This window comes from Lynx rufus, unplaced genomic scaffold (assembly GCF_022079265.1).
Source record: "Lynx rufus isolate CCGP_SWC_20201006 ecotype Redwood Valley unplaced genomic scaffold, mLynRuf1.p SCAF_23, whole genome shotgun sequence".
NCBI lineage: Eukaryota > Metazoa > Chordata > Mammalia > Carnivora > Felidae > Lynx > Lynx rufus.
In genome coordinates, this window is record NW_025814838.1 from 15,652,001 (window position 1) to 15,677,023 (window position 25,023).

A 25,023-nucleotide genomic window follows, 5' to 3' on the forward strand; every position below is an offset into this window, starting at 1 on the left:
GCCAAGCCCCGGGCCACCCGGGTCAGTTAGGGCAGCATCTCTGGGGTGAGGTCTGGCACCGGGAATTTGTAAGCCTCGGGGATGGCGGGTGCCCCTGGCCTGTTAGGTCCCAGATGTGGGTTGAATAGGTACTTTCTGCACTCGGTAGGGATTGGGAACCTCGTGGTGGGGGGGGGGGATGTACGTGGGGGTCCCAATGTCCCTGGAGGTGTGGGGCAGGGGTGGCCACTGTCTTTGCCCTCCCTGGACCCGGGGCCGGCAAGAGCCAGGGGCCGGGGCCGGGCTGCACGCTGCTCTGTGCCTTCCCGCCCCCAGATCCTCAGCCCCGAGGCTCAGCGGCTCGGCCTCCGGGGCCGGGTTTCCGCCCCGGCTTCTCGGTGTGTGGTCCAGCTGGAGGGAACCGCGGACGATGGCAACGCGAAAGCGAGGCTGTCGGTGTCCCGGGCCCGGGGCTGCCTCCAGGCCTCTGTGGCCCACGAGGAAGGTGAGTAGAAGCTGCGAGTGTCTGTCAGGTCGGCCCCCGAGAGCACCGAGATTGGGGTGGTGAGAGCTCAGGAGTCAAGGAAACCCCGTTAGGACTTTGTGGCACCCCCCCCCCGGAGGTGACGACGAGCTTCCTGTGGCCACCTGTATGACATCAGGAGGGGCTGGGAGAAGGGTCCAGATGGGCAGGACCCAGGTGGGTATGGGCTGGGGATGAGAAAGAGACCAGGCCTCGGGAGGACCGGGAACTCTAGGGCCTGTGGGTGACGGAAAGCTCCAGAAGGCTGTGGGGAGATGGAGTAGACAGCAGGGTGGCCACCGGCTGAGTCCTGGGGAGCAACAGCAGGCCCCTACCCGGCTCCAGGGAGCCGACAGGAGAGCGTGGTGCTGCGGGCGTGTGCCCACGGGCGGATGGCTGAGGCCGAGGTGCTGCTCCAGGACAGCGGGCGGCCCGTCCAGCCGCTGGGACGCCTGACCCTGCAGGCTGCCAACCAGAGTGTCCGCCTGGAGGCACACGGCTGCCCGGGGACCCTGCTGGGCCGCGTGGAGGTGAGACGGCCGGGCGGCGGGGGGTGTGAGGGATGCTGTTGTCTCTGGGACCGAGGACACAGAGCCGCTGGACCCTGAAAGGGTCCAACAGTGCCGAGGAAGTAAGTCAGAGGAGGCCCCGTGGCGTGTGGATGCATCCTGGGGCCCCGTCACAGGCCCTGAGAACCTCCTACGCGCCCCTGTCCTGCGGAGCCCCCAGCCCGTCCCTCTGTGCCCGCAGTCTAGTGTGGCAGCTATTGGGTCCCAAGTGCAAGCCCAGCTGGAGAAGAGGATGCGAGGCTTGGACGCCTATGTGGAAACGTTCCGGCGCCTGGTGGGTAGACTGCTGGGGTGTCAGGGACACGGAGAACAGGAGGCTCCGTGCGGAGACAGCCCCCCCTCTCCCCCCGGTGCCCATACCCTGCCCTCCGCTCACCAGACGTGAGAATCTCCTGGAGTGCCGCGTGCCCCAGACCCTTGCCCTGATCCTGCCCCAATTTCCCCACGCAGGTGCAGCCGGCGGGCCCCCTGGACGGTGTGGCGGGCCCCCTCCTGCAGTTGTCACGTGCGGGGCTGGGAGCCGTGCGGGCAGGTGGCCGGGCCGTGGCCGCCCTGTGGGGCCCGAGCCGGGCCCGGCAGGCGCTGACCCACCACTTGCCGCTCTACCTGGAGAGGCTGCAGGCGGGGCTGGAGCAGCTGCGGAAGGAGGTGGAACGTGAGTGCAGGAGGGGGGGCCTGACCCCGGGGCCCTCCCGGCCTGCTCGGTCTCCGGGACCTGCAGCCTTCACGTTCCCCGGCTGCGGCCTCCGTGCTGTAGGTCTCCACCCTAATAGCCCTTATGCCCGCTGCCCGATTTCTTTCGGGGACCGCTGCCCCCGTGTCTCCCGTCCCCGCTGATTTCTTTGGAATATGCAGCTTTGTTTCTAGCAGGCCCACGGCTGTATGCTTCCAGAGCCGGTTCCTGGTTCTGTGATAAGTGCCCGCGGGGCTGTGTGGTTGAGGGTTCCATCCTGGTTACTAAGCAGCCGCTGCCCCGATCACCCTCCGGGTTGATGCGGGGAACCTCTGGCCCCTCCTCGGGGAGCATCGGGGCTCACCGCTGGCCTTCTCTCCCACCCCACTTACGTCTCTGCGTCAGAATCCCCACGGCCACCCCCAGGTTCGGTGGCTCGCTAGGCCTCAGTTCTCAGCATGTTGTTACAGCGAAAGCATGCAGAGCAAGATGGAGGAAGAGGTGCAGGGGCCAAGGCCCAGTGGGGGGGGGGAGGGGCAACGAGGCACAAGCTTCCAGAATCTTCTCCCCAGGAGGTCACCTGGGCCACCCTTAATTCCGTCAACTTCGAGCTGGGCTGACGTGTGTCTAACATCGTCCATCAGGAGAGCTCGTTGGAGACCTCGTACCCGGGGTTTTCCTTGGGGGCTGGTCACGTGGGTAGCCTTGTCTGGCACTTACCCCGCTTTGGGGCTGGGAGAAGCAAAGGGCTATTCAGCACGAGCCACTTGTGTGCACAGCTGGGGCACAGCACGAGGCCCTCTTCCCGGTTCTGGGGGTGATGGCACCTCCCTAAAATCTGGGATTCCAGGTGCCTGCCAGGGGCTGACCTTGTGAACAGGACTCTCAGAGGGGAAGTCTCAGGCCCGCTAAGCCGGCTCTGGTCCGGGGTCCCTGGTGCCATCACCTCGTTTGCTGGAACAGGCCATATTTCCTGCAGGCCTGGGTCTGGGTGCGGGCAATGGCATCCTGCCTGCCGTCGGGACTCCGGGGGCCTCACAGTGGGCGCTGGCTGCCTGTTGCAGGGCCCCTGGCCACGCTGAAGGAGGCTTACCTGGAGGTCACGCTGCGGCCCCTGGACGAGGTGTGGCAGGAGCGGGCCGAGTCCGCCACGCGGTGGTTGCGGGCCCTGGGGCCCAGGCCCATTGGGGCCGCCTTGGAGCTGGTGAGGCAGGGCGAGGGGGGGGAGGCGGCCCTGCTAGGTGGCGGGAACCCTGATGGCTCTCGCCGCCCGCCCCCCTGCAGGCCACACGCCAGATGCTGTCTTGGGCCGAAGCCACTTTGTCACAGGCTCTGAGGAGGCTCTGCAAGCCTTTGCTGGATGTGTACAGCTTCTCGGCCAGGTACCTGGGTGTCTGTCCGTCCCTGCCTTCCTGCCCCGGGCTGGACACTGGGCTGAAACACCCCGGGTCTCGTTTTTCCCTCAGGACAACCCTCCCAGGGACACGTTTGCGGTCCCGGTTTTACAGATGAGGAGATGGGCTTCTTCTTCATTCCATAGATGTTTCAGGAACGCTTTCTTTGAGCAGGAGCTGTTCTAGGTGCTGCATTCTAGTGAACGACCCCGATCCCTCCACAGTCTACCCCGGGGGGCTAGACTGAACACATAACTAGGTTATCTACACCAGGGGTCAGCAAACCTTTCCTCTAAAGGGCCTTGGAGTGAAGTGGTCAGGCTTCGTGGGCCAGATGGTCTCTTGCTTAGTCTTTGTTCTGTGTTTCAAGAATCCTTTAAAACCTAAAAGCCCTTGTTAGCTTGCAGGCTGTTCAGAAACGGGACACAGACTGGATCTGACCCCTGACCCATGGTTTCCCAGCCTCTGATTTGGTGTGTTATGTGGTAAATGCTAGAGGCGGGGGGAAATAAAAAGGCTTGACAGGTGGGTTGGGGGTGCATTTGAAGTGGTGCAGCCATGGTCTGCTTCAAGGAGAAGGTAGCATTTGGACAAGGGCTGGAAGGAGCTGGGGTAGTGAGCCATGTGGACATCATGGGAAGAGTTCCAGGCAGAGGGCACAGTCAGTGCAAAGGCCCAGGGGTGGGAATGTGCCCTGCCTGTTGGAGGAATATGGAGGAAGCCAGGCTGGAGTAGAGGGTGTAAGAGCCCAAGAGGTGACAGGGACCCAGGCAGCCTGGGGCCTTTGTGAGGACTTGGGCGTCTCCTCTGAGATGGGAACGCACAGAAGATTTTGAGCTGAGGAAAGACACGATCTGTATCCCCTTTCAAAAGATCCCTGTGGTCTTGGTGTTGAGACTAAAGATATGGGGGCAGGGGAGTGGTGTGGATACGGGTGGGGAGCCCAGTAAAGAGTCGTCACTTGGGGCGCCTGGGGGACTCAGTCGGTTGAGCATCCGACTCTTGATCTCAGGGTTGTGAGTTCAAGTCCCGCATGAGGCTCTGTGCTGTGCGTGAGGCCTACTTAAAAAAGAGAAAAAAAGTGGTTGTTTCTTGGTGGCTGCCCAGGCGAGACAGGACGGTGTCTCCGCTGAGCAGTGGTAGCCGTGGAGGGCTGGGACGTGTCAGACTCTGGATGTGGGTTAAGGTCAGGTCTGTAGATTGGAGGATGAGATTGCATCCGGGGTGGAACAGTGCTGAGGGTTTTGGCCTTGCATTTGGCAGGATGGAGAGTCTGTTTATGGAGCAATGGGGCATGAGCGGTGGAAAGCCCATCGGGGCTTTTTTCATTTCCTGTTGCTGCTGTAGCACATCACCCACCAATTGGGTGGCTTGAGACAACACAGCTTTGGGGCACCTGGGTGGCTCAGTCAGTTGAGCGTCCGACTTCATGGCCTCAGCCGATCTTGCGGTTTGCGAGTCCGAGCCCCCTGTTGGGCTTCCTGCTGTCGGCTCGGAGCCTCTGCCCCCCTCTGTGTGCCCCTCCCCTGCTTACGCTCTCCCCCGAAATAAATACAACAACATGGATTTATGCTTGTACGGTTCTGGAAGTCTGAAGCCCGGAATCAGTTTAACCCGCCGTCAGAATATGCTGACCTGCCGGTTCCCCCCGTGGAGCCCCCGTGTCCTTGACCTCCTCCGGCAGCTGGAGGCCCCTGCACTGTGTGGCTCACCGCCCCTCCCTCCTGCTTTCTGACCTTTGTCCTCGTAGCTCCTGCTTCTGAGCCCCCTGCCTCCGTTTTTGTGGTTCTGTCGTCCCCTGGATAATCCTTAACCCTGTCACACCTGCAAACTGTGTTTGGCCACATAAGTTACCGCAGTCCTAGGTCTCGGGCACTTGGATGTCTTTGGGGGCCTGTATTCAGTGTACTCCACCGGAGTGGGGATAGGGGGCCATTCTGGACGTGTTGAGCTTGAGACCCCGTGGGGACTCCCAGCTGGAGGTGTCCAGCAGGCAGCTGATGGCCTGGGTCGTGCATCCAAGTTTGGGAATCATCAGAGAGGGACCGAGCCCGGGAGCAGCAGCAGAGGCCCGGCGTGTGCGTCCCTTCCCCTCACAGGCCGGCGGTGGGGAGGGGCCCATCTGTTGGGGGGGGGGGTTTAGGGTGGCAGTGGCGCCCTTCTCCCAGGGCCAGCGGCCACACAGAGCATCCGGACCAGGGGAATGCTTGGACTTGAACGCACCTCTAACTTGGGCAGCGCTGGATCAGTCACTGCTTTGTGCCTCGGTTTCCCCTCCTGGGAACGCATGATGCCCCTGCTGCCCTGGCTGTCACTGCGGTTGCAGTGCAAGCTGGTGGACGAAGCTGCAACCCAGGGAGGGTGTCAGGTCGCGGGAGGAACGATGTCCCCAGTCGCGGCTGTTTGCACGGGGAAAGGGCTGTCTAGGGAGGTCCTGGCAACGGGTCACCCCTGGGTGCTTGTGCTGTGAAAAGGACTTCGGGGGTAGAAGGCCTTTGAGGCTGCTCCCTGCCTCAGGTCCCCTGGGCCCCGTGGGGGAGGGAAAAGTCCTGCACCCACAGTAGAGGGTGTGAAGTTGTCCTTGTCCACATCTAGCCCCAGTGCGATGAGACCTCTGTGCTCCTTCAGGCCCCACAATGTCGACCTGACCCCCTCTTTTCCATCCTGAGACAGTTTCAGGTTCTGCCCTTTCCTGTGTAATTCCCAAGGTCCCCAGGGCTCTGACCCCCTGCTTCTCCAGTGCTCTTGTTGCCCCTGCCCCCTCCCCCGCACCTTGCGGGGCCCCAGTGGTGGGCCCATCTATCCCTTGGGGTTCACACAGAGGTGCCCCCACCTGACCCAAGGCCACGTACGTCCTTCCGGTGAGGCCATCGTGTCTCTCCTGAGCCTGTCCCGCCCACCTCCACCTCCACCCCCACCCCCACCCCCACCCCCACTTCCACCTCCACCTCCTTAAGCTGCTTCCAGAAGCAAAGGCCCATCCGTCCGGCTGGGGTCTTCCACTTCCCCCGTGCTCTTTCCAGGAACTGCTCGTTGCTGGTGACGCTGCCACTGTTGCCTGCAGGGGACGAGCCCCTGGCTGTGGCCCGGGTGACCGGCTACCTGGTGGAGAAGCTGGTGCTGCCCTTCCGTGAGCTGTACGGGACCAACGTGCTGGCCGCGTACTACCGGCTCAAACACCGCCTGCTGCAGAGCCCCCATGAGTGTGAGTCTCGCGCCCCCCTCCTCCCCGCTCAGCCCCGCGCCCCTTGGGGTGCAGTGGCCGGACCCTGCAGGCTCAGACACGGGGGCGGGGTCCGGGGTGAGAGGAGCCATAGCTTGGTACTGCTGGGCCCGGAGGTTCCTGCGCTTCCCGAGGTCATCCTGGCCTCAAGCTGGGCTGCAGAGCCGGGCTTCTAGCCAGAGTTTGAAAGCCGGAGCCTGGACCCAAGGTGCAAGTGGGCCAAGTGGCTTGGGGCTCGAGGCCAGCTCCCTCCCACTGCACTGGGCCGGAGCCGCAGAAGGCAGACCTCCAGTTGGAATCGGAAGGTGGCTAATTGAGTCCAGACTGGGTCAGGCAGTGCCTGCAGTCGTGGGCGGTGCCGGCATCGGATGTGGTTGCGAGGGCTCGGGGCCCGTGGAGGGTTTGCGTCTGGCTCGTGCCCCCGTGTGGCCCCGGCCGGTCTCCCCGCCTCTCTGGGACTTGGTTTCTCCCTCCCTCTGCCAAGGGGCGGTGACAGCTTGGCTCCCTCCTGTGGTCACAGGCCCGGGTGCCGTTTGGGTGCACAATTCCTTGGTGACAGGGCAGATCTGAAGTCCACGGGCAGGCGTGGCACCCGGGGCCTGGGGGGACTGGGATATCGGTGCGGGTTCTTGTCACCACAGAGGTCGGGGGTGGCCAGGGGCTCGCCTTCCTGGGCGCAGGGGTACTTCCTCTGCAAGGCACAGGTGAGGGAGGAGCTGCTGGGTCTCAGAGCTCCTCCTGTGTGTGACCTTGGGCTGGTCTGTGACCTTCAGCTCAGAGAGCTGACAATGGGGCTTTCGTCCCCTCCTTGTGCGGCCGGGTGAGCCGGCAGCTGCCAGGCCTGGGTCACCGTTCCTGCCGCACATGGCCCAGGCCCCTGCCCCAGGGCGGTTTGGGCTGGATGGGTCAAGCTGTCTACCCCCCCCCCCCCATCAGCCGCCTTTGAAGAGGGCGGAGCCAGGCCCCGTGGTACCTGCCTTGTGTTGGACGGACCTTTGGCCACAGTCGTGTGTGCGTCGTTTTTTTAATGTAATTCTGTTTTACAGTAGCTTCATGGACACACAATTCACTTACTAAAGCATATGATTCTGGGGCTTTGAGTATATTCATAGGGATACACATCTGTCCCCACAGTTGATTTTAGAACATTTTTGTTCCCTCAACCGACCCCACCCGCCATCTCTCAGCCATCACCTCCCCGCCCCAGCCTTACAAGGCTCGTGCACGTGTCAGTCCTTTGTTTCTTTTTACTGCTGACTGGGCTGTAGCTGGCTCAGGTCGGGGTGCGGGGCTGGGGAGAAGAGCTGGGGACAGACCCCCTCTCTCCGCACGTGGGCTGCCCCAGAGGACACCGGCCCGAACTGGCCGTCCTCACCTACCTGGCAACCTCTTCTTCCCAGACCATGCTGTGGTGGCCGGGGCCAGGCACGTGGTGACCTTCGATGGCCAGGTATGGAGCCTGGGTGTCCACTGTGGGAGCCTGCTGCTGGCCAAGGACTTTGCTCACAACACGTTCTCGTTGACGCTGAACCGGGCCGGTTCAGGGCTCACGTCCGTGTCAGTGCAGCTGAACCACACTTCCCTGCTGTTCTACCCCCGCCTGAAGGTGAGCCGTGCAAGTGTGGGAGGGGCAGGGGCCCAGGGGGAGGACAGTCTCCTGCCGGCCGTCCCATCCACACACCTGTGTCCTGGGCCCCACGCCCTTCCCACCCGGTGCCCCGTGGGCCTGCTGCCTGTCTCCCTCAGCCCCTGTCTGGCCCCCAGACCTACAGGCTGTACGAGTCCTCCGAGCCCAGGCAGAGCTGTCTGCACCGAGATCTGCCCCCTCCCGCGACGAGGAGGGATGTGCCCAGGGTCAAGCTGGCCAGTGAGGACGGCGTCTCAATCACCTGTGACGTTCGGGCCGGCCTCTGCAGCGTCACCCTGGGCCTCTGGCTCCACGGTGGGTCTGGGCCCCAGCTGGGGGCCTCCGGGCCCGTGGGGTCGGCCGTGCGGCCACCACAGCAGGTGTCCGAGGCCAATGCGGCCAATCCCTGGCCAGGGGTGCACTCGCCGTCCTTGAGAGGCTGGGGGCCAGGTTCCCCAGGACCCCCTCCCGCTGCTGCTTCCTGGGGGGCTCCCAACCTGAGCAGGCACGAGAGGAGCCGTTGCGGTGGCTCGGCACATGAGGGCTTCCCTCCCTCCGTTTCCCTTCTCCTCTCCCTCTGGGGAAGGGTCAGAGCCAGGGTGGGGCGTGGGAGTCAGGGGTGGAGGGTCTGGCCCCCCCGGGAACCCTGGCCAGGCTCGCCCACCTCCCCCTTTCCCATAGGCGTGTCTGCCGGCCTCCTGGGCACCAACGACAACGAGGCCGCCAACGAGCTGATGCTGCCGGACGGCACCCTGGCCCACGGCCTGGAGGAGCTCGGCCTCGCCTGGCAGGTGAGCGGCTGGGCCTCACCAGGGCTCCGTGGCTGTGGGCAGAGCTTGGCCCCCTGCATGCAAACTCTGCAGACAACTGCTCAGACCCAGGGGGTAGCCACCCGCTCCGGAAGCTGATGCACCTGTTTTAGATGCCCGGGAGAAGAGAGGTCCAGGGGGGAGGCCTGAGTCTGGGGTTTGTCTCACCAGCTGGGTGGCGACTGTAGGGCCGTGGAGAAAACTCACGAGTGCCCCCGACAGAGCCCCACCTGCCGGGCCTTCTTCCAGGACCCCCGTTCCTGCCTGGGGAACTGCTTCAGTGTGGTGAGTGTGAGGCTGGGTCTGGACCCCAGGGGAAGCCCTGCAGCGGGGAGACCAGAAGGCAAAAGAACTCCCCTGCCCTGATCCGGCCTCTGCCCCTCCTTGGTGCTCCTCCCAAGGGTGCAGTGGGCAAGGACCCTGACTCTGACGGCTGGTTTTCAGGTGGACCCCACCCCATTTCTCAGCCTGTGCACCCAGGACACCTGTGGCACCCAGGAGCTCTTTCCTGCCTGCAACCTGGCTGCCGCCTACATCCACCTGTGTGCCCGGGGCTTCGTGCCCCTGGACCCTCCTCCACAGTGTGGTAAGCTGCCCCAGCCAGCAATGAGTCTGACTCCTCCCCCAGTGACCTGTGTCTTCCCTCCCAGAGGGAAAACCAGTTCCTTCCTTTTGCTTAGCTCCCTGGGGGTGGACAGGCACTCCATCTTCTTACAGTGAGCTCTGTTTTGACTCTGAGTTATGGGCAAAGTGTTACTTACTGAGATAAAGAAGCCCAAAGACTCCCCCTGTCCAAGCCAGGTCTTGAAAATCCGGGGACCTCTGGCACAGGAGATAATAGCTCTGGGAGGTCAGACAACTATAAACTCAGCTTCTGAAAATTTATAACCACAGATCTGCTCGTCAGGGATTTTAACGGACACCCTTTCCTCTGTCTGGAAAGCCCTCGGTCAACCAATATTATCCTTCACTCTGATTCCTGTGGCTAAAGTCCACTATGTAGGGTTGAAAGTCAGCAACTGCACCAAACATGGGGAGTAGAATCCCTGTTAAAGGGAAAATTATTCCTGATGCTTGTAAAAGAGCTCTAAGGTGGGCTGTATTCAGGGGGACTATCACAGTGGTGCGGGAACCACTGCAATGGGGTTTGGCCATAGGGGTGAGACATGGGGCTCAACTCAACAGGGAGAATTGGGGACTGAGTGCTGAGCAGGGTTTGGGTCTGTGGATGGAAAATTACCAAGATGAACCGTGAGAGACAGGCGAGTTCTTGCTCAATCAAGCTCGCAGGATTCTTGTTGGAGGCAGGCCAGACTGATGAGAGGAACCCTGTCCGATGTCGAGGTAACCAGTCATGCAGGCTAAACCGACTTACCAGAATTCTTGCTAAACCTGGCTCATGGAGAGGTGGAGTCCCCAGAAGCCAGGGCCTCCTTGCTGAGACTTCTGAGGCCCCAGGGTAGAATATGGTCAAAACAGAGACTCTTTCCCCCTCACTAAGACCTTCAGATGCTAGCATTTGAGAAGATGGAATACATGGAAGAAACTGAAAATGCTAAGTGGGATTCCAAAAGTAATTTCCAGAATTGATAAATATTTACTGAAATTTAAAACTTAACACATTTGACAGAAGAAAAAAATTAATGAACTGGAAAATATAAAACAGAGGGTGAAGTGAGGTGCTAACAGAAATTTCAGAATGAGAACACAAAGAGGTTTGAGAGTGTGATGCCTCAGATTCAGGAAGCACAAGGCAGCCCAAATACTGACCAGAAACCTCTATTAAGACATTTCAGCTTGGGTAAGAGGTCATCTTTCAAGGAACGGGTAGACAACCAATCTCCCACCAGCAAGAGTCCAGTCTCTTAAATTAAGAGAGTAAATGCTGAGTTAGATTTTATACCCAGGTCAACTATGATAGGAGGTTAAAAATGAAACATTATTAGCACTGAACTATCTGAAAATATCTTTCCCACTGGGAGACAGTCACTAAAGGAACAGAGCAAGCCACACACATTTATTCACACTCCATCTGTGGCTCTGTATTTGCAACACAGGCTGCAGAGTCTACAATATTTACTGTTTGATTCTTTACAGAAAGCGTTGGCTGACCCTTTGTAGAAACCAGGGAAAGCAGAAGGGAGGAATTTAATGAAACAGGAAGAGATGAACAATAGAAGGGATCCAGAGGGGAAAAAAGACCGTAACTAGGAATGACGGAGAAGTCAAAACCACAGATCCAGGAGAGACTGAAAGGTCATTCAACAACTCTGGACAGATTGCTGATAACTTTCAAGACCTAGCTTGAATACAAATTGATTTTTTTAACCTGAAGAATCTCATAGCTATTAAATCAACTGAATCTATAGACTATAATGTTGTCTAAAAGACAGCAGGCAAAGCTTACTTATTAGGACACCAAAAGCCTGATTCACAAAAGAAAAAAATAGACCTCGTTCATACAAGACAAAATGTTTACAAACCACTTATCTGACAAAGGACTTCTATCTAGAATATATAAACTCAAATTTAACAGTAAAAAAAAAAAAATCTAAGTAGAAAATGAGCAATCCCATGAAGACATGTCACCTAAGAGGACATATAGGCGGCAAACAGGCCCAGGAAAAAAAGGTGTTCAGCAGTATTAGTCATTAGGGAAATGAGAACACTACATACTTATTAGAACAGTTTAGAAAAAAACAGCAACACCAAAGCCTGGCAAAAATGTAGAGAAACTCATTCCCTCATCTATTGCTGGTGGGGAAATATACAATAGTACAGCCACCCTGGAGAAAAAACTAAGAACACACTTAAAATATAATCCAGCAATTGCATTCCTGGGTATTTATCCCAGAGAAATGAAAACCTGTGTTTCACACAGAAGCCTGGACGTGATTATTCATAGCACTATTATCTCTAAGAGCCCAAACCTTGAAACAGCCCAAAGTGCCTACCTTTGGTGCACAGCTAAACAAATGTGGGTATGTCCCTGCCATGGGATATATTCAGCAATAAAAAGGAACACCCTACTGGTACAGGTAACAACTTGGATGAATCTCAAAAGCATTATGCTGAGTGGGGGAAAAAACCCCAAACTCCTAAGGTCAAGCGCCATATGATTTTATTTACGTAACATTCTCAAAAGGACCAGTTATAAAGATGAAGAACAACTCAGCTGCTGTCTGGGTCTGGGACGATGGAGGAAGGAGAGGTAGCCCAAGGGAGGTGTTTCTGGTGGTCGAACAGTTGTGTATTTTGGTGGTGGTGGTGGTAACACAAACCTTCAGCTTCAAGGAGATGTCTGAACTAGATACATGCCTTCGACAGCTGTCAATGTCTGGGTTTGGATATTGTGCTCTCATTACCGAGGATGTGGCCACTGGAAGAAACCAAATGTAAGACCTCCCGGCCCTATCTTTGAACCTTCTTCTGAAAATCTGTCATTAGCTCAAAACAAAAACTTTTTTTTTTTTTTATTTTTTTTTTCAACGTTTATTTATTTTTGGGACAGAGAGAGACAGAGCATGAACGGGGGAGGGGCAGAGAGAGAGGGAGACACAGAATCGGAAACAGGCTCCAGGCTCTGAGCCATCAGCCCAGAGCCCGACGCGGGGCTCGAACTCACGGACCGCGAGATCGTGACCTGGCTGAAGTCGGACGCTTAACCGGCTGCGCCACCCAGGCGCCCCAAAACAAAAACTTTTAAATGGTACACACCAAGCCCAGATCATGTTAGAGGCAAGTTGAAATAATTTACTGTAACACTTCCAGAATAGGAAAATGAAACCTTTCTATCCCCAACTCATGTTAATGAAGTAGTAAGATATGAACACACGGCAAGGACAAGGACAATACAGGAAGAGAAAGAAAAGCCCAACTTCGCACTTGAATACAGAGGTTACTAATGTATTAATAAACTAAACAATCTCTGGAATCCAAGGATGGTCTTTAAGAATAATGTACTGAAGAAATTTAGGTAATTCAGGACTCTTCTAGTGAGATAACTAATAATGCATTGGAAACATCTTTTTTAATGTTTCACAGAGAGAGAATCCCAAGCAGATTCCAGCCTCAGCACAGAGCCTGATGCAGGGCTCGATTTCATGACTCTGGGATCGTGACCTGAGCCACAATCAGAAGTCAGACGCTCACCCAACTGGGCTACCTAGGCACCCCTGGAAACATCCTGATCAAAATGCAGAGGAAAACATGGCCCAAGAACAGACACTCAGATCAACGGAACAGAAAAGAGAATCCAGAAATGGACCCACAAACATATGGCCAACTCATCTTTGACAAAGCAGGGAAGAATATCCAGTGGAATAAAGACAGTCTCTACAGCAAGTGGTGCTGGGAAAACTGGACGGCGACATGCAGAAGAATGAACCTGGACCACTTTCTTACACCAGACACAAAAATCAACTCAAAATGGATGAAAGACCTCAATGTAAGACAGGAAGGCATCAAAATCCTCGAGGAGAAAGCAGGCAAAAACCTCTTTGATGTTGGCCACAGCAACTGCTTACTCATCACATCTCTGGAGGCAAGGGAAACAAAAGCAAAAATGAACTACTGGGACCTCATCAAAATAAAAACTTCTGCACAGCTAAGGAAACAGTCAGCAAAACTAAAAGGCAACCGACAGAATGGGAGAAGATATGTGCAAATGACAGATCAGATAAAGGGGTTAGTATGCAATATCTATGAAGAACTTATCAAAGTCAATGCCCAAAAAACAAATAATCCAGTGAAGAAATGAGCAAAAGACATGAATAGGCACTTCTCCAAGGAAGTCATCCAGATGGCCAACTGACACATAAAAAATTCTTTAACATCACTCATCCTCAGGGAAATGCAAATCAAAACCACAATGAGATACCACCTCACACCTGTCAGAAGGGCTCACATCAACAACTCAGGCAACAAGAGATGTTGGCGAGGATGTGAAGAAAGAGGATCTCTTTTGCGCTGCTGGTAAGAATACAAGCTGGTGCAGCCAGTCCGGAAAACAGTATGGAGGGTCCTCAAAACGCTAAAAATAGAACCACCCTACCACCCAGCAATGGCACTACTAGGCATTTATCCACGGGATACAGGTGTGCTGTTTCGAAGGGACACGTGCACCCCCATGTTTATAGCAGCACTGTCCACAATAGCCAAAGGATGGAGAGACCCCAAGTGTCCACCATGGATGGATGGATAAAGAAGATGTGGTATATATGTACAACAGAGTATTATTCGGCAATCAAAAAGTGTAAAATCTTGCCATTTGCAACTACGTGGATGGAACTGGAGGGTACTATGCTAAGGGAAATTAGAGAAAGACAAATACCACATGACTTCACTCATATGAGGACTTTAAGGGACAAAACAGACGAACATAAGGGAAGGGAAACAATAATATAAAAACAGGGACGAGGACAAACACAAGAGACTCTTAAATACGGAGAAGAAACAGAGGGTTACTGGAGGGGTTGTGGGAGGGGGGCTGGGCTAAATGGGTAAGGGGCGCTAAGGAATCTACTCCCGAAATCATTGTTTCACTATACGCTAATTTGGATGTAAATTTTTAAAAATAAAAAATAAAATTAACAAAGAATGCGGAGGAAAACAGACGGCACACTGGCAAGACGGCAGGCCAGGAAGTCAAGACCTTCAGTCCCCCAGGAGAACACCGAACGTGTAATAAAATGGCCCCAAGTAGCTTTGTGGGAACTCTAGAAGCAGCGGCCACCACAGGAGTGCCCGAGCAAGAAAAAGCTCCGCTCAGAACCGTAGGGAACCCCATGGTGTTTTTGCTTGCCTGTCACAGTAAGGTTTCAAGGAAAGCCCACCAATTCATCCCTCAGGATGCAGGAGAAAGTGTGGAACTTGCTGACAACGTCCTGACTTGCCTGCGGGCTGCCAGAGACACAGGCTTCGGTCTCTTCTGGCTCAGAGTGCTGATGACCGTAACGGCAGAGTCTGGGTGTGGGGTTGGAGGTTGCTGAGAGCGGTCACGGGCGCGTATGTGAGTCCACAGACCGGCGGGTGGCCAGGGGCCAGATTATGGGCAGAGGAATTCAATGTATCCAGACCCCTGAGAAGCAGCAGGGGGGAGGCTGCTGGGGAAATTTAGACCTTTAAAGGCAGCTGTGTATATTGGGGATGGGAACTTAAAATACCCACAGGCCCAGAGAAGATAAAGCCCCCCCCAAACATGTTTGAGAGAACCCTGAGCCTTTCTATCCGGCCGGTTCTTGAAGGTCTTCCCCGGCCCAGGGACAGTCTGCAAAGACTGGGAGAGGTGGACGCCTTTTCAGATGCCCAGTTTCAACAAAAGATGACAAGACACACAAAGAAACGGGGAGGCAGGGCCCATTCGCAGGAATACCGTCAACCTCCAGAAACGAACTCTCAAGGAAAACTGGCCTCAGACTTGAAAACAACAGTCCTGGATCTGCTGTCAGCTGAGGAAAAGAGGAGCAGACGACTAAACGGAATTATGAAAACAACATCTAAGCAAAAGGAGAATGTCGACAAAGACAAATTGTAATAAGGAACCAAATTGTGGAGCTGAAAAATCCAGTAATTGACTTTATGCCATCTGCCAGACTGTCACTCTAGATTTAAAGACACCCATAGGTTGAAAGGCAAAGAATAGAAAAAGATAGTCTATATAAATAATGACCAAAATAGAGCAGGGATGGCTCTGCGGGTATCAGACAAGTAGAATTTAAGGGGAAAAAAAAAAAAAAGCTGTTGCAAGGGATAGGAGAGGCCATTAATCCTTTTATCGACGCATAATTCACCAAGAGGATCTAACAATTCCAAGTATATATGCACCAGACATCAGAGCTTCTAAAAATCTGAAGCAAACATGGACAGAAGTGAAGGGAGAAAACAGCAACTCTTAGGAGTCCTTCAACCCTCCCCCATCCACCCACTTCAACTCACACATGGAACATTAGAACACACATGGAACACAGCATTCTCCAGAATAGACCGTCAATTAAGCCACAAAATACGTGCAGTCTTAATACAGTTTTGAAAACTGAAACCACACAACATATCTTTTACCAATCACAGTGAAAACAAATTCCTGAGAAACACAACTAAAAATAGGTGGAAAATAGGAAAAATCAAAAATTGTGCAAAATTCAACAACACACCGTGAAACAACGGGTCAAAGAAACTGCAAGGCAAATTAGCAAATACATTTTTATTTTTTAAGTTTGTTTATTTTGAGAGAGAGCAGGACACAGGCAGAGAGAAAGGGAGAGAGAGCCTGTGCAGAGCTTGATGTGAGGCTTAAACCCACGAATGGCGAGATCCTAACATGAGTCAAAGTCAGATGCTTAAATGACTGAGCCACCCAGGTGCCGCAAATTAGCAAATCTCTTGAGACAAGTGAAAAGTAAAATAAAACACACCAAAACCATCAGATTTAGAGAAAGCAGTGCCAAAAAGAAAATGTACATTCTTTTCCTGTAAATGCTTAAATGAAAAAAGATGGTAAATCAACAACTAACTTACTCTTTTCCTGTAAATGCTTAAATGAAAAAAGATGCTAAATCAACAACTAACTTTATACCTTAAGGAAGTAAAAATAAATAAATAAAATAAACTGAACCCAAAACTAACAGTAGGAAATCACAAATGTTAGAACAGAGATAAACGAAACAGAGAATACAGAGAAAATTAACGTAACAAAACATTTTTTAAAGATCAACAAAACTGACAACACTTTAGCCAGATTGGCTAACTAAAAAAAAAAAAAAAAAAAAAAAAAAGTACTCAACTAAAATCAGAAATGAAATACAGAACATTGCAACCAATTTTTACAAAAATCAAAGGGATTTTAGGAATATGAATAATTGTATGACAAACTGGACAACAAAGATGAATAAATTCCTAGAAGTATATGGTTTGCCAAGATGGAATCATGAAGGAATAGAAATCTGAACAGACGGGAAGCCTGAGTGGCTCAGTTGGTTAAGCATCCAACTTTAGCTCAGGTCATGATCTCATGGTTTGTGAGTTTGAGCCCAGCATCTGGCTCCGTGCTACAGCTCAGAGCCTGGAGCCTGCTTCTGATTCTGTGTCTCCCTCTCTCTCTGCCCCTCCCCTGATCATGCTCTGTCTCTGTCTCAAAAATAAAAAAGCATTAAGACAAATTTAAAAAAAGTCTGAACAGACCTATAACTAGCAAGAATATTGAAATAGTAATCAAAAACCTCCTCACAAAGAAGGAAAAAAAGGACCAGGACCAGATGGCTTCACTGGTGAATTCTACCAAACATTTAAAGAATTAAAAACAGTCCTCCTCAAGCTCTCCAAAAATTGAAGGGGGAACATCTCCACATCCATTCTATGAGGTCAGCATTACTTCTACACCAAAGCCAGATAAAGACACTTCAAGAAACAAACTACAGGGGTGTCTGGGTGGCTCAACTGGGTTAAGTGTCCAACTTTTGCTCAGGTCATGATCTCACGGTTTGTGATTTTGAACCCCATGTTGGGCTACTTGATGACAGCTCAGAGCCTGCAGTTCAGATTTGGAGTCTCCCTCTCTCTCAAAATAAATAAATATTTAAAAAATTTAAAAAAAACAAGTGACAGACCAATATCCCTGATGAATATAAATGCAAAATCCTCCAAAATAAATAAATAAATAAATAAAAATACTACCAAACAGAATTCAAGAGTGTATCGAAAGGACTATACACCCAACCAAGTGGGATTTATTCCTGAAATACAAGAAAGGTTCAACACAGAAAAATTATTCAATTTAATACACCACAGTAACAGAATGAAGGACAGAAACCACATGATCATCTCAGCTGATATAGAGAAAACATTTGAACAAAAATTTAATATCCTTTCACGACAAAAACAACAAACAGACTAAAAGGAAACTGCTTCAACTAATAAAGGGTATACATGAAAAGCCCATAGATTACATATATTTTTTTTAATGTTTCTATTTGAGAGAGAGGGAGACTGTGAGCAGGGGAGAGACAGGGAGATGGAGGATCCAAAGCAGCCTCTGCACCGACATCAGAGGTCCCAATGTGGGGCTCAAACCCACAAGCTGCAAGATCACAACCTGAGCCAAAATTGGAAACCCACCAACTGAGCCACCCAACTGCCCCCATAGATAACATATTCAATGGTGAAAGACTAAAAACTTCTCTTCTGAAAGCAAGGATAAGACAGCAATGTCTATATTGGCCTCTTCTATTTAATACAGTAATAGAAGTGCTAGCCAGAGCAATTAGGCAAGAAAAAGAAATAAAAGACATCCAAATTGGAAAGGAAGAAACCATCTCTGTCCTCAGACAAAATGACCATATATATATAATATATATATAATATATATATTATATACACACACCTATCTATACATATATCCTATGTACCTGTAGAAAACCCTGTAGATGGCACACACACACACAGTCCCTATTAGAACTAATAAACTTGGCCAAGTGGCAGAATACAAAATCAATACAAAACAATCAGTTATGTTTCTATACATTAAACAAAAGGATATTAAGAAAAGGAAATTTAATTTTTTTTTTCAACGTTTATTTATTTTTGGGACAGAGAGAGACAGAGCATGAACGGGGGAGGGGCAGAGAGAGAGGGAGACACAGAATCGGAAACAGGCTCCAGGCTCCGAGCCATCAGCCCAGAGCCCGACGCGGGGCTCGAACTCACGGACCGCGAGATCGTGACCTGGCTGAAGTCGGATGCTTAACCGACTGCGCCACCCAGGCGCCCCAAGAAAAGGAAATTTAAAAAATAATTCCATTTACAATAGTATGAAAACAAATCAAATACTTAGGAATAAACTCAACCAAGGAGTTGAAAGACCTGTACACTGAAAACTATAAAACATCACTGAAAGAAATTGAAGAAGATACAAATAAATGGCCAAATATCCCATGTTAGTGGGTTGGAATACTTAATAACATTAAGTATAGTAACATATTAAATTAATAACATTTAGTATAATAACATTAAGATACTACTCAGTGATCTACAGATTTAAAGGAACCCCATCAAAATCGCAATGCCTTTTTTTACAGAAAAGAAGTCCATCCTAAAGTTCATACAGAATCTCAAGGGCCCCCAAATAGCCAAAGCAATCTTGACAAAGAGCCAAGTTAGAGGTCTTGCACTTCCGGGTTTGAAAACAAATCTACAGTAATCACAACAGCATGGTATTAATCGGTTGAGCGTCCACTTCAGCTCAGGTCATGGTCTCATGGTTTGTGAGTTCAAGCCCCACATCGGGTTTGCTGCTGTCAGTCAGGAGCCTGCTTCTGTCCCCCTCTCTCTCTGCCCCTCCCCTGCTCATTCTCTTTCTCTCAAAAACAAACCAAACAAAAACAAAAACAAAAACAAAACAAAACAACCCAGTATGATGTTAACACAAAGATAGATATACAGTGCAATGTAACTGAATAAAGAGCCCAGAAGTAAACCCTTGTATAGGTGGTCAAAGGCCTTTTTACAAGAGGGTCCAGACCATTCAGCAGACAAAGTACCGACTTTACATCAAATTGTGGGAGGGGAAATGGCAGAAAGGGCTGTCTGCATCCCAAAGGATGAAGGTGGACCCTTACCTTATACCAGATACAGACATTAGCTCAAAATGGATCAAAAGCCTAAACATAAAAATTGAAACCAGAAAACCCTCAAAAAACAGGGGGAAACCTTCTCAACATCGGATTCGTCAGGTTTCTTGAATAGGACACCAAAGGCACATGCAATTAAAGACAGCAGGCAAATCGGACTTCATCAAAATTAAAAACTTTTGTGCACAAAAGGACACCATCAGCAGAATATAAAGGCAACCTATGGAATGGGAGGAAATATTTGCAAATTTTGCCTGATAAGGGGTGACTATCCCGAATATATAAAGAACTCCTGCAAACTCACCAACAACAAAACAACTTGATTTAAAAATGGTCCAGGGCGCCTGGGTGGCTCAGTGAGTTAAGCGTCCGACTTCAGCTCAGGTGATGGTTTCAGGGCTCGTGGGCTGGAGCCCTGCATCGGGCTGTGTGCTGACAGCTCGGATCCTGTTTTGGATTCTGTGTCTCCCTCTCTCTCTGCGCCTCCCCTGCTCATGCTCTGTCTCTAAGATAAATAAAAACATTTTAAAAAAATTTAAAAAGGATCAAAGGAGGGGCACCTGTTTGGCTCAGTGGGTAGGGCATGCCACTCTTGATCTTGGGGTTGAGTTTGAGCCCCACCTGGGTGTAGAGATCACTAAAAGTAAATTACAAAACATTAAAAAATGGTCAAGGGACCTGAACAGACATTTCTCCAAAGAAGACACCCAGACGGCCAACAAGCATGTGAGAAGATACACAATGTTACTCGTCTTCAGGGAAATGGGAATCAAAAGCAGAATGACCTATCACCGGACACCCATTTGGATGGCTACTATTAAAAAAAAAAAAACAAAAAACAAAAAAAAACAGAAAATAAGTGTTAGCGAGGATGCGGAGAGACACTGGAACCCTCGTGCACAGTTGGGAGAAGTGCCAAAGTGACACAGCCACTAGGGAAAACATGATGGTGGTTCCTCAGAAAATGAAACATAGCATCACCACGTGATGATACTCCTGGGGTATACACTTGAACCTGGAGGCCATGAGGCTAAGTGAAAGAAGGCAGTCACGGAGAGACCAAGGCCGTACGATTCCACTTCTAGGAAGCACCTAACATAGTCCAAAGCACAGGGACAAAGTCGAATCGTGGTTGCCACGGGCTGCTGGGAGGTGGAGTGGGGCACCGTCTAATGGGGACAGAGCTGCAGTTTCGCAGGAAGAAAAAAAAATCCTGGAAGTGGAGGGTGGTGATGGCCACACACCAAGGTGAATGTACCTAACAGGGCTTCACTGTGTACTTGTACGTGGTGATTAAGAATTTCCTAATTCAAGAACATTTCCTAAGCACCTACTCCATGCTAGACACGGTGACACAACAATAAACAGTGTACTTATAAGCACCGCAATTATAAAAACAACAACAACAAAACACACACACACACACACACACACACACTTGGGGAGTGTGAGTGGCTCAGTTGGTTAAGCACCCAACTCTTCAATTTCGGCTCAGGTCGTGACCTCAGGGTTCGTGAAATCAAGCCCCACGTCGGGCTCTGTGCTGACAGCACAGAGCCTGCTTGGGATTCTCTCTCTCCCTCTGTCTCTGCCCCTCCGACACTTGTCTGAGTGTGCACGCGCTCTCTCTCTCTCTCTCTCTCTCTCCCTCAAAATAAACGAAGCAACAAAGGACAAAAAAGAACACACTTAAGGAGATAAACTTCTAAAAGCCAGCAGCCACGAACCCACATGAATTGCCGTGGGTTTATGTGACACAGACTGCATGCTTTGGCAGGAAACTAGAAAGTATTCGAAGTATATCCTATTTGGAACAGAACCAAAAATGTAATCTCAATAGAGGACCGAAAAGGCATTTAATAGAATTCTTTAATGTTGGTGTTTTTAAAAAATTCAACAAACGGCGGATAGGCGGGACCTTCCCTGAAGCGGACACTTTGAGGTGTCGGCCATCCAGCCTTTCAACATCACAGTGGGTGGGGACACATCAGAAGCCCTTTGAAGCCAGCAGCCCGCTAAAGATACATTGTTTCTGCCTCTACTGCGTGCTGTATCCACAACCCCATCCTGCTCAGACCACGAAAAGAAATGAAGTACAAGAGATCCGCAAGAAACACTTAAAACGCACCTGCTAATGGCCACTTGCCTCGAGAGGGCGCTGCGTGTCTGTCACTCCTAAGTTGAAGAGACCCGCTCTTTGGTGGGAGCCGGAGATTCAAGGGGTGAGGCTGGATTTCTCTGCAAGCAGAGGGAAGTCACCCCGAGGTCACCAAATATTCTGGAACCATTCAAAGGCCCCTGCTGCTTTCGTGACCTAGAAACCGCTCTACCCGGGAGTCAGCTCGGGCATCACCCCTTGAACTTCCCCTTGCTCCCCCTGTGGGTTTTAGGTGCATCCCCTGTGCTCCCAAAGCCTAGGGTACTGGGGTTCAGCCCTCCCCCTCTTGGCTGGGAACTTTGGGGTGGGGGTGGGGTGACCAGGTCTTGGTTGTCTGTCACACAGGCGCAGGAGATCACCTAACCACACCTGGTGCTCTTCTCCAAAGGGGTGAGATGTCCTTTTAAAGAAGGCCACTCTGGGCCTGTGACAGGGGCTCCAGCATGACTCCAGGCAACAGAAGGGGCCCCCTGTCCTCTGGGCCCACAGAACAGCCTCGTCTTCTCTTTACAGTTGGAGAGTTTGCCTAAGCCAACACTAGGCTGCCAAAGATTTCACACCCGTCACCCCCTCAGCTCGGCCAAGATTCTTGGCTGAACAGAACCATCACAACGAAATGCCAGGAGGCACAGAGATCACACTGGGTCCAGATACAGCCAAGGGGGGGGGGCTCATCGTCCATGATTTCAGAATCCTTCCATGGACAATAAAGTTCACAATTGGTCTGGACAGTTCTCTACCTTCCTTGACACCTGCACGGCCTTCTAGGAGACAGCCTGGGCCCCTGGCCCACCCCTGCGGGGCCGGGGCGGGGGGGGGGGGTCCATTCCAGCCACTGTTGTTGCCCAAGTTCTTTTTTCGCTTGCTTTGTTGCTTGGTCTGAGGCCTCCATCGTGTGAGCCCAGGGCTGGCCTGGGGTCTTCCTACTTTGGGACAAGCATGAGGCTCCTTGAGGTATACAGATGGTCCCAAATCCCTTCATCGCAAGCCTGGGGGGAGAGTGTCCCTCTTTGGGGTAGATCCTGCATCTGGAACTGAATGTTTCAGGGGACACTTGAGAAGGCCTCCCTTTTTGGGGGACTGGTTTCCACAGACATGTGCGAGGGGCAGCCAGGCCCCAAGGATACAGCCTTCAAAGCTGTTGACCTTTGGGAAGGCTGATCTGTCCCTTGAATTTTTGACTGAAAAATAAATCTGGCACGATCCCAGAACACATCCATTGGATGGATGGGGCTAATTGTCCACTGGAATGATGGGGGAACTTGGGTGGCTGTGAAATCGACCCACCACGGGGAGGCCCCCTCAAGTCTTCTATCCAAAGGCCTGAGGTCCAGATTCCAAAGCAAGGGGCAAAGCGTCAGACAAGAGCTGGGGGGCAACCAGGTCAGATGCCAGATTCCCTTGCCCCAGCCTCCCCACCCGTAAATCCCCAGCACACAGCAGGCACTCAATCAAGTCCAGAAGAAAAAATACTAGAGGGCTTGAGAGTTTTTCGAAGAACGCGTGAATGGGGCCAGTCCTGCACATTCCCACACACTGGAGGGAAAGGGGAAGGGGCTTCTGATGTGTTGAGCGTGTTGTCATGGGTTACAACGAAAAGACCCCAGAGTCCAGGCACTGCTCTTTGAAAGATGTTCGATCTTTTCTTAGACCTCCCAACAGCCCAGTGACCAATGCACAATCCCACATAAGGGAAGAAGCAGGCTCAGAGAGCCCAGGGGACTTACATGAGGTCATCCAAGCAGCAGACGGCCAGGCTGGTGCAGGTCTGGGCCCGCTGGACCCTCAAGGCTGCCCAGCTTCAGTCATCACCTCCTATGCTTGCAAGAGCGCCATATTGCCTACTTTGAGAGAGTCAATTGAACACTGGCTCCGTCCCAAGCCGGATACATGATGCTTGCTCTCCATTTCCTGGTCCACATTAAAATGCCCAATGAGCCGTGTCACACACGATCAGAAACACATCCACGACCGTCAGAGGCGCTATGCTAGGCCCTGTCACAAGGATCTCGGCCCAAGAGAAGGAAGGAAAGCAGGAAGGAAGGAGACAGTTCACAGCGGAAAGCCAACTGGTGGAATATGGGGAGTGGAGGGGGGGAGTGTGGAGCAGGTCAGAGTCTGCGGCACCGATGGTTTGTCACCACGCAAGCTCTTGGTTTCTCCATCTGCTCACAGGATGAGTTACTTTCGGTCCAGGCAGGAAAGTGCAGAAGGTTCCCAACCTGCCTCCCACGCTCTGTCCGCAAAGCGCTTACCAGGAAAACAAGAGTGGTAGGTTGGGCGCCAGCCTTGACCTCAAGAGGGAAGCACAGTTCTCCTTTCTCAAGACGGATTTAATGACACCAACACTTTGCCATTTGGGGGGTTGGGCTGGGTGTGCACACACAGACATAGAATTTAAAGAAAAAAATGGATGAGACAGGGAATGAGTCCATTAAAGATACAAATAAATAAGGGCACCTGGGTGGTTCAGTCGGTTGAGCATCCAACTTCGGCTCAGGTCATGATCTCGCGTTCGTGGGTTTGAGCCCCACATCGGGTTCCATGCTGACAGCTCAGAGCTTGGAGTCTGCTTCAGATTCCGTGCCTCCCTCTCTCTGCCCCTCCCCCTGCTCGTATGCTGTCTCTCAGAAAATAAAACATCTAAAAAAAATTTTTTTTTTATTTTATTTTTAAAAAAAATTTTTTTTTCAACGTTTATTTATTTTTGGGACAGAGAGAGACAGAGCATGAATGGGGGAGGGGCAGAGAGAGAGGGAGACACAGAATGGGAAACAGGCTCCAGGCTCTGAGCCATCAGCCCAGAGCCTGACGCGGGGCTCAAACTCACGGACCGCGAGATCGTGACCTGGCTGAAGTCAGACGCTTAACCGACTGCGCCACCCAGGCGCCCCTAAAAAAAAATTTTTTTAAACGATAAAGATTTGTGCCTCAGGCACATAAAAAGCAAGTCCAGATAAGTCTTTAAAAAACTCAGTCTCGGTGAAGTGATTTGGTAAAGGACAGAGCAGGCAAAAGAGAGAAGTAAACGGTGTGGAGAACATTTAATTTTGCTGGTAACTAAAGGCAAAAGAGAGTAACGCTTATAACTTCTTAAAAATTTTCTTAAAATTTATTTTGGGAGAGATCAGGGGAAGGGAGCGAAGGGGAGAGAGAGAATCCCAGGCAGGCTCTCGCTGTCCGGGAAGAGCCCAACCTTCAGATCATGACCTGAGCCGCAATCAAAAGTCAGACCCTCAACCGACTGAACCAGCCAGGCGCCCCATCATTACAGCTTCATTAGGGTGCAGGGTCGGTATTTAAAGAATAACGTCCAGAACTAGTGAGGCTGTGGACGAAAACAAAGCCCTCAAATCTGGTAACTGGCGGTTTCAACTGGTACCTCAGTAGTGGGTTTCTAACATCCTTCTGAAACCATTCACGCCTGGGGCACCCGGGTGGCTCAG

At 51.8% G+C, this 25,023-nt stretch overlaps 1 protein-coding gene across 1 annotated transcript in view; it reads left to right on the plus strand.

The window, feature by feature from the left end:
- The window catches only part of LOC124518034 (uncharacterized), a 141,037-nt gene extending 119,200 nt beyond the window's left edge, over nt 1-21,837 (plus strand). The window contains exons 55-68 of the mRNA XM_047087816.1: nt 316-484; nt 848-1,032; nt 1,253-1,345; nt 1,522-1,726; nt 2,809-2,948; nt 3,029-3,126; nt 6,162-6,343; nt 7,762-7,967; nt 8,126-8,303; nt 8,670-8,779; nt 8,969-9,082; nt 9,242-9,383; nt 12,842-12,875; nt 21,810-21,837. Coding sequence (XP_046943772.1) covers nt 316-484; nt 848-1,032; nt 1,253-1,345; nt 1,522-1,726; nt 2,809-2,948; nt 3,029-3,126; nt 6,162-6,343; nt 7,762-7,967; nt 8,126-8,303; nt 8,670-8,779; nt 8,969-9,082; nt 9,242-9,383; nt 12,842-12,875; nt 21,810-21,837 — 1,884 coding nt within the window. The remainder of the gene's footprint in view (nt 1-315; nt 485-847; nt 1,033-1,252; nt 1,346-1,521; nt 1,727-2,808; nt 2,949-3,028; nt 3,127-6,161; nt 6,344-7,761; nt 7,968-8,125; nt 8,304-8,669; nt 8,780-8,968; nt 9,083-9,241; nt 9,384-12,841; nt 12,876-21,809) is intronic.
- The last annotated feature ends 3,186 nt before the right edge of the window (nt 21,838-25,023 follow it).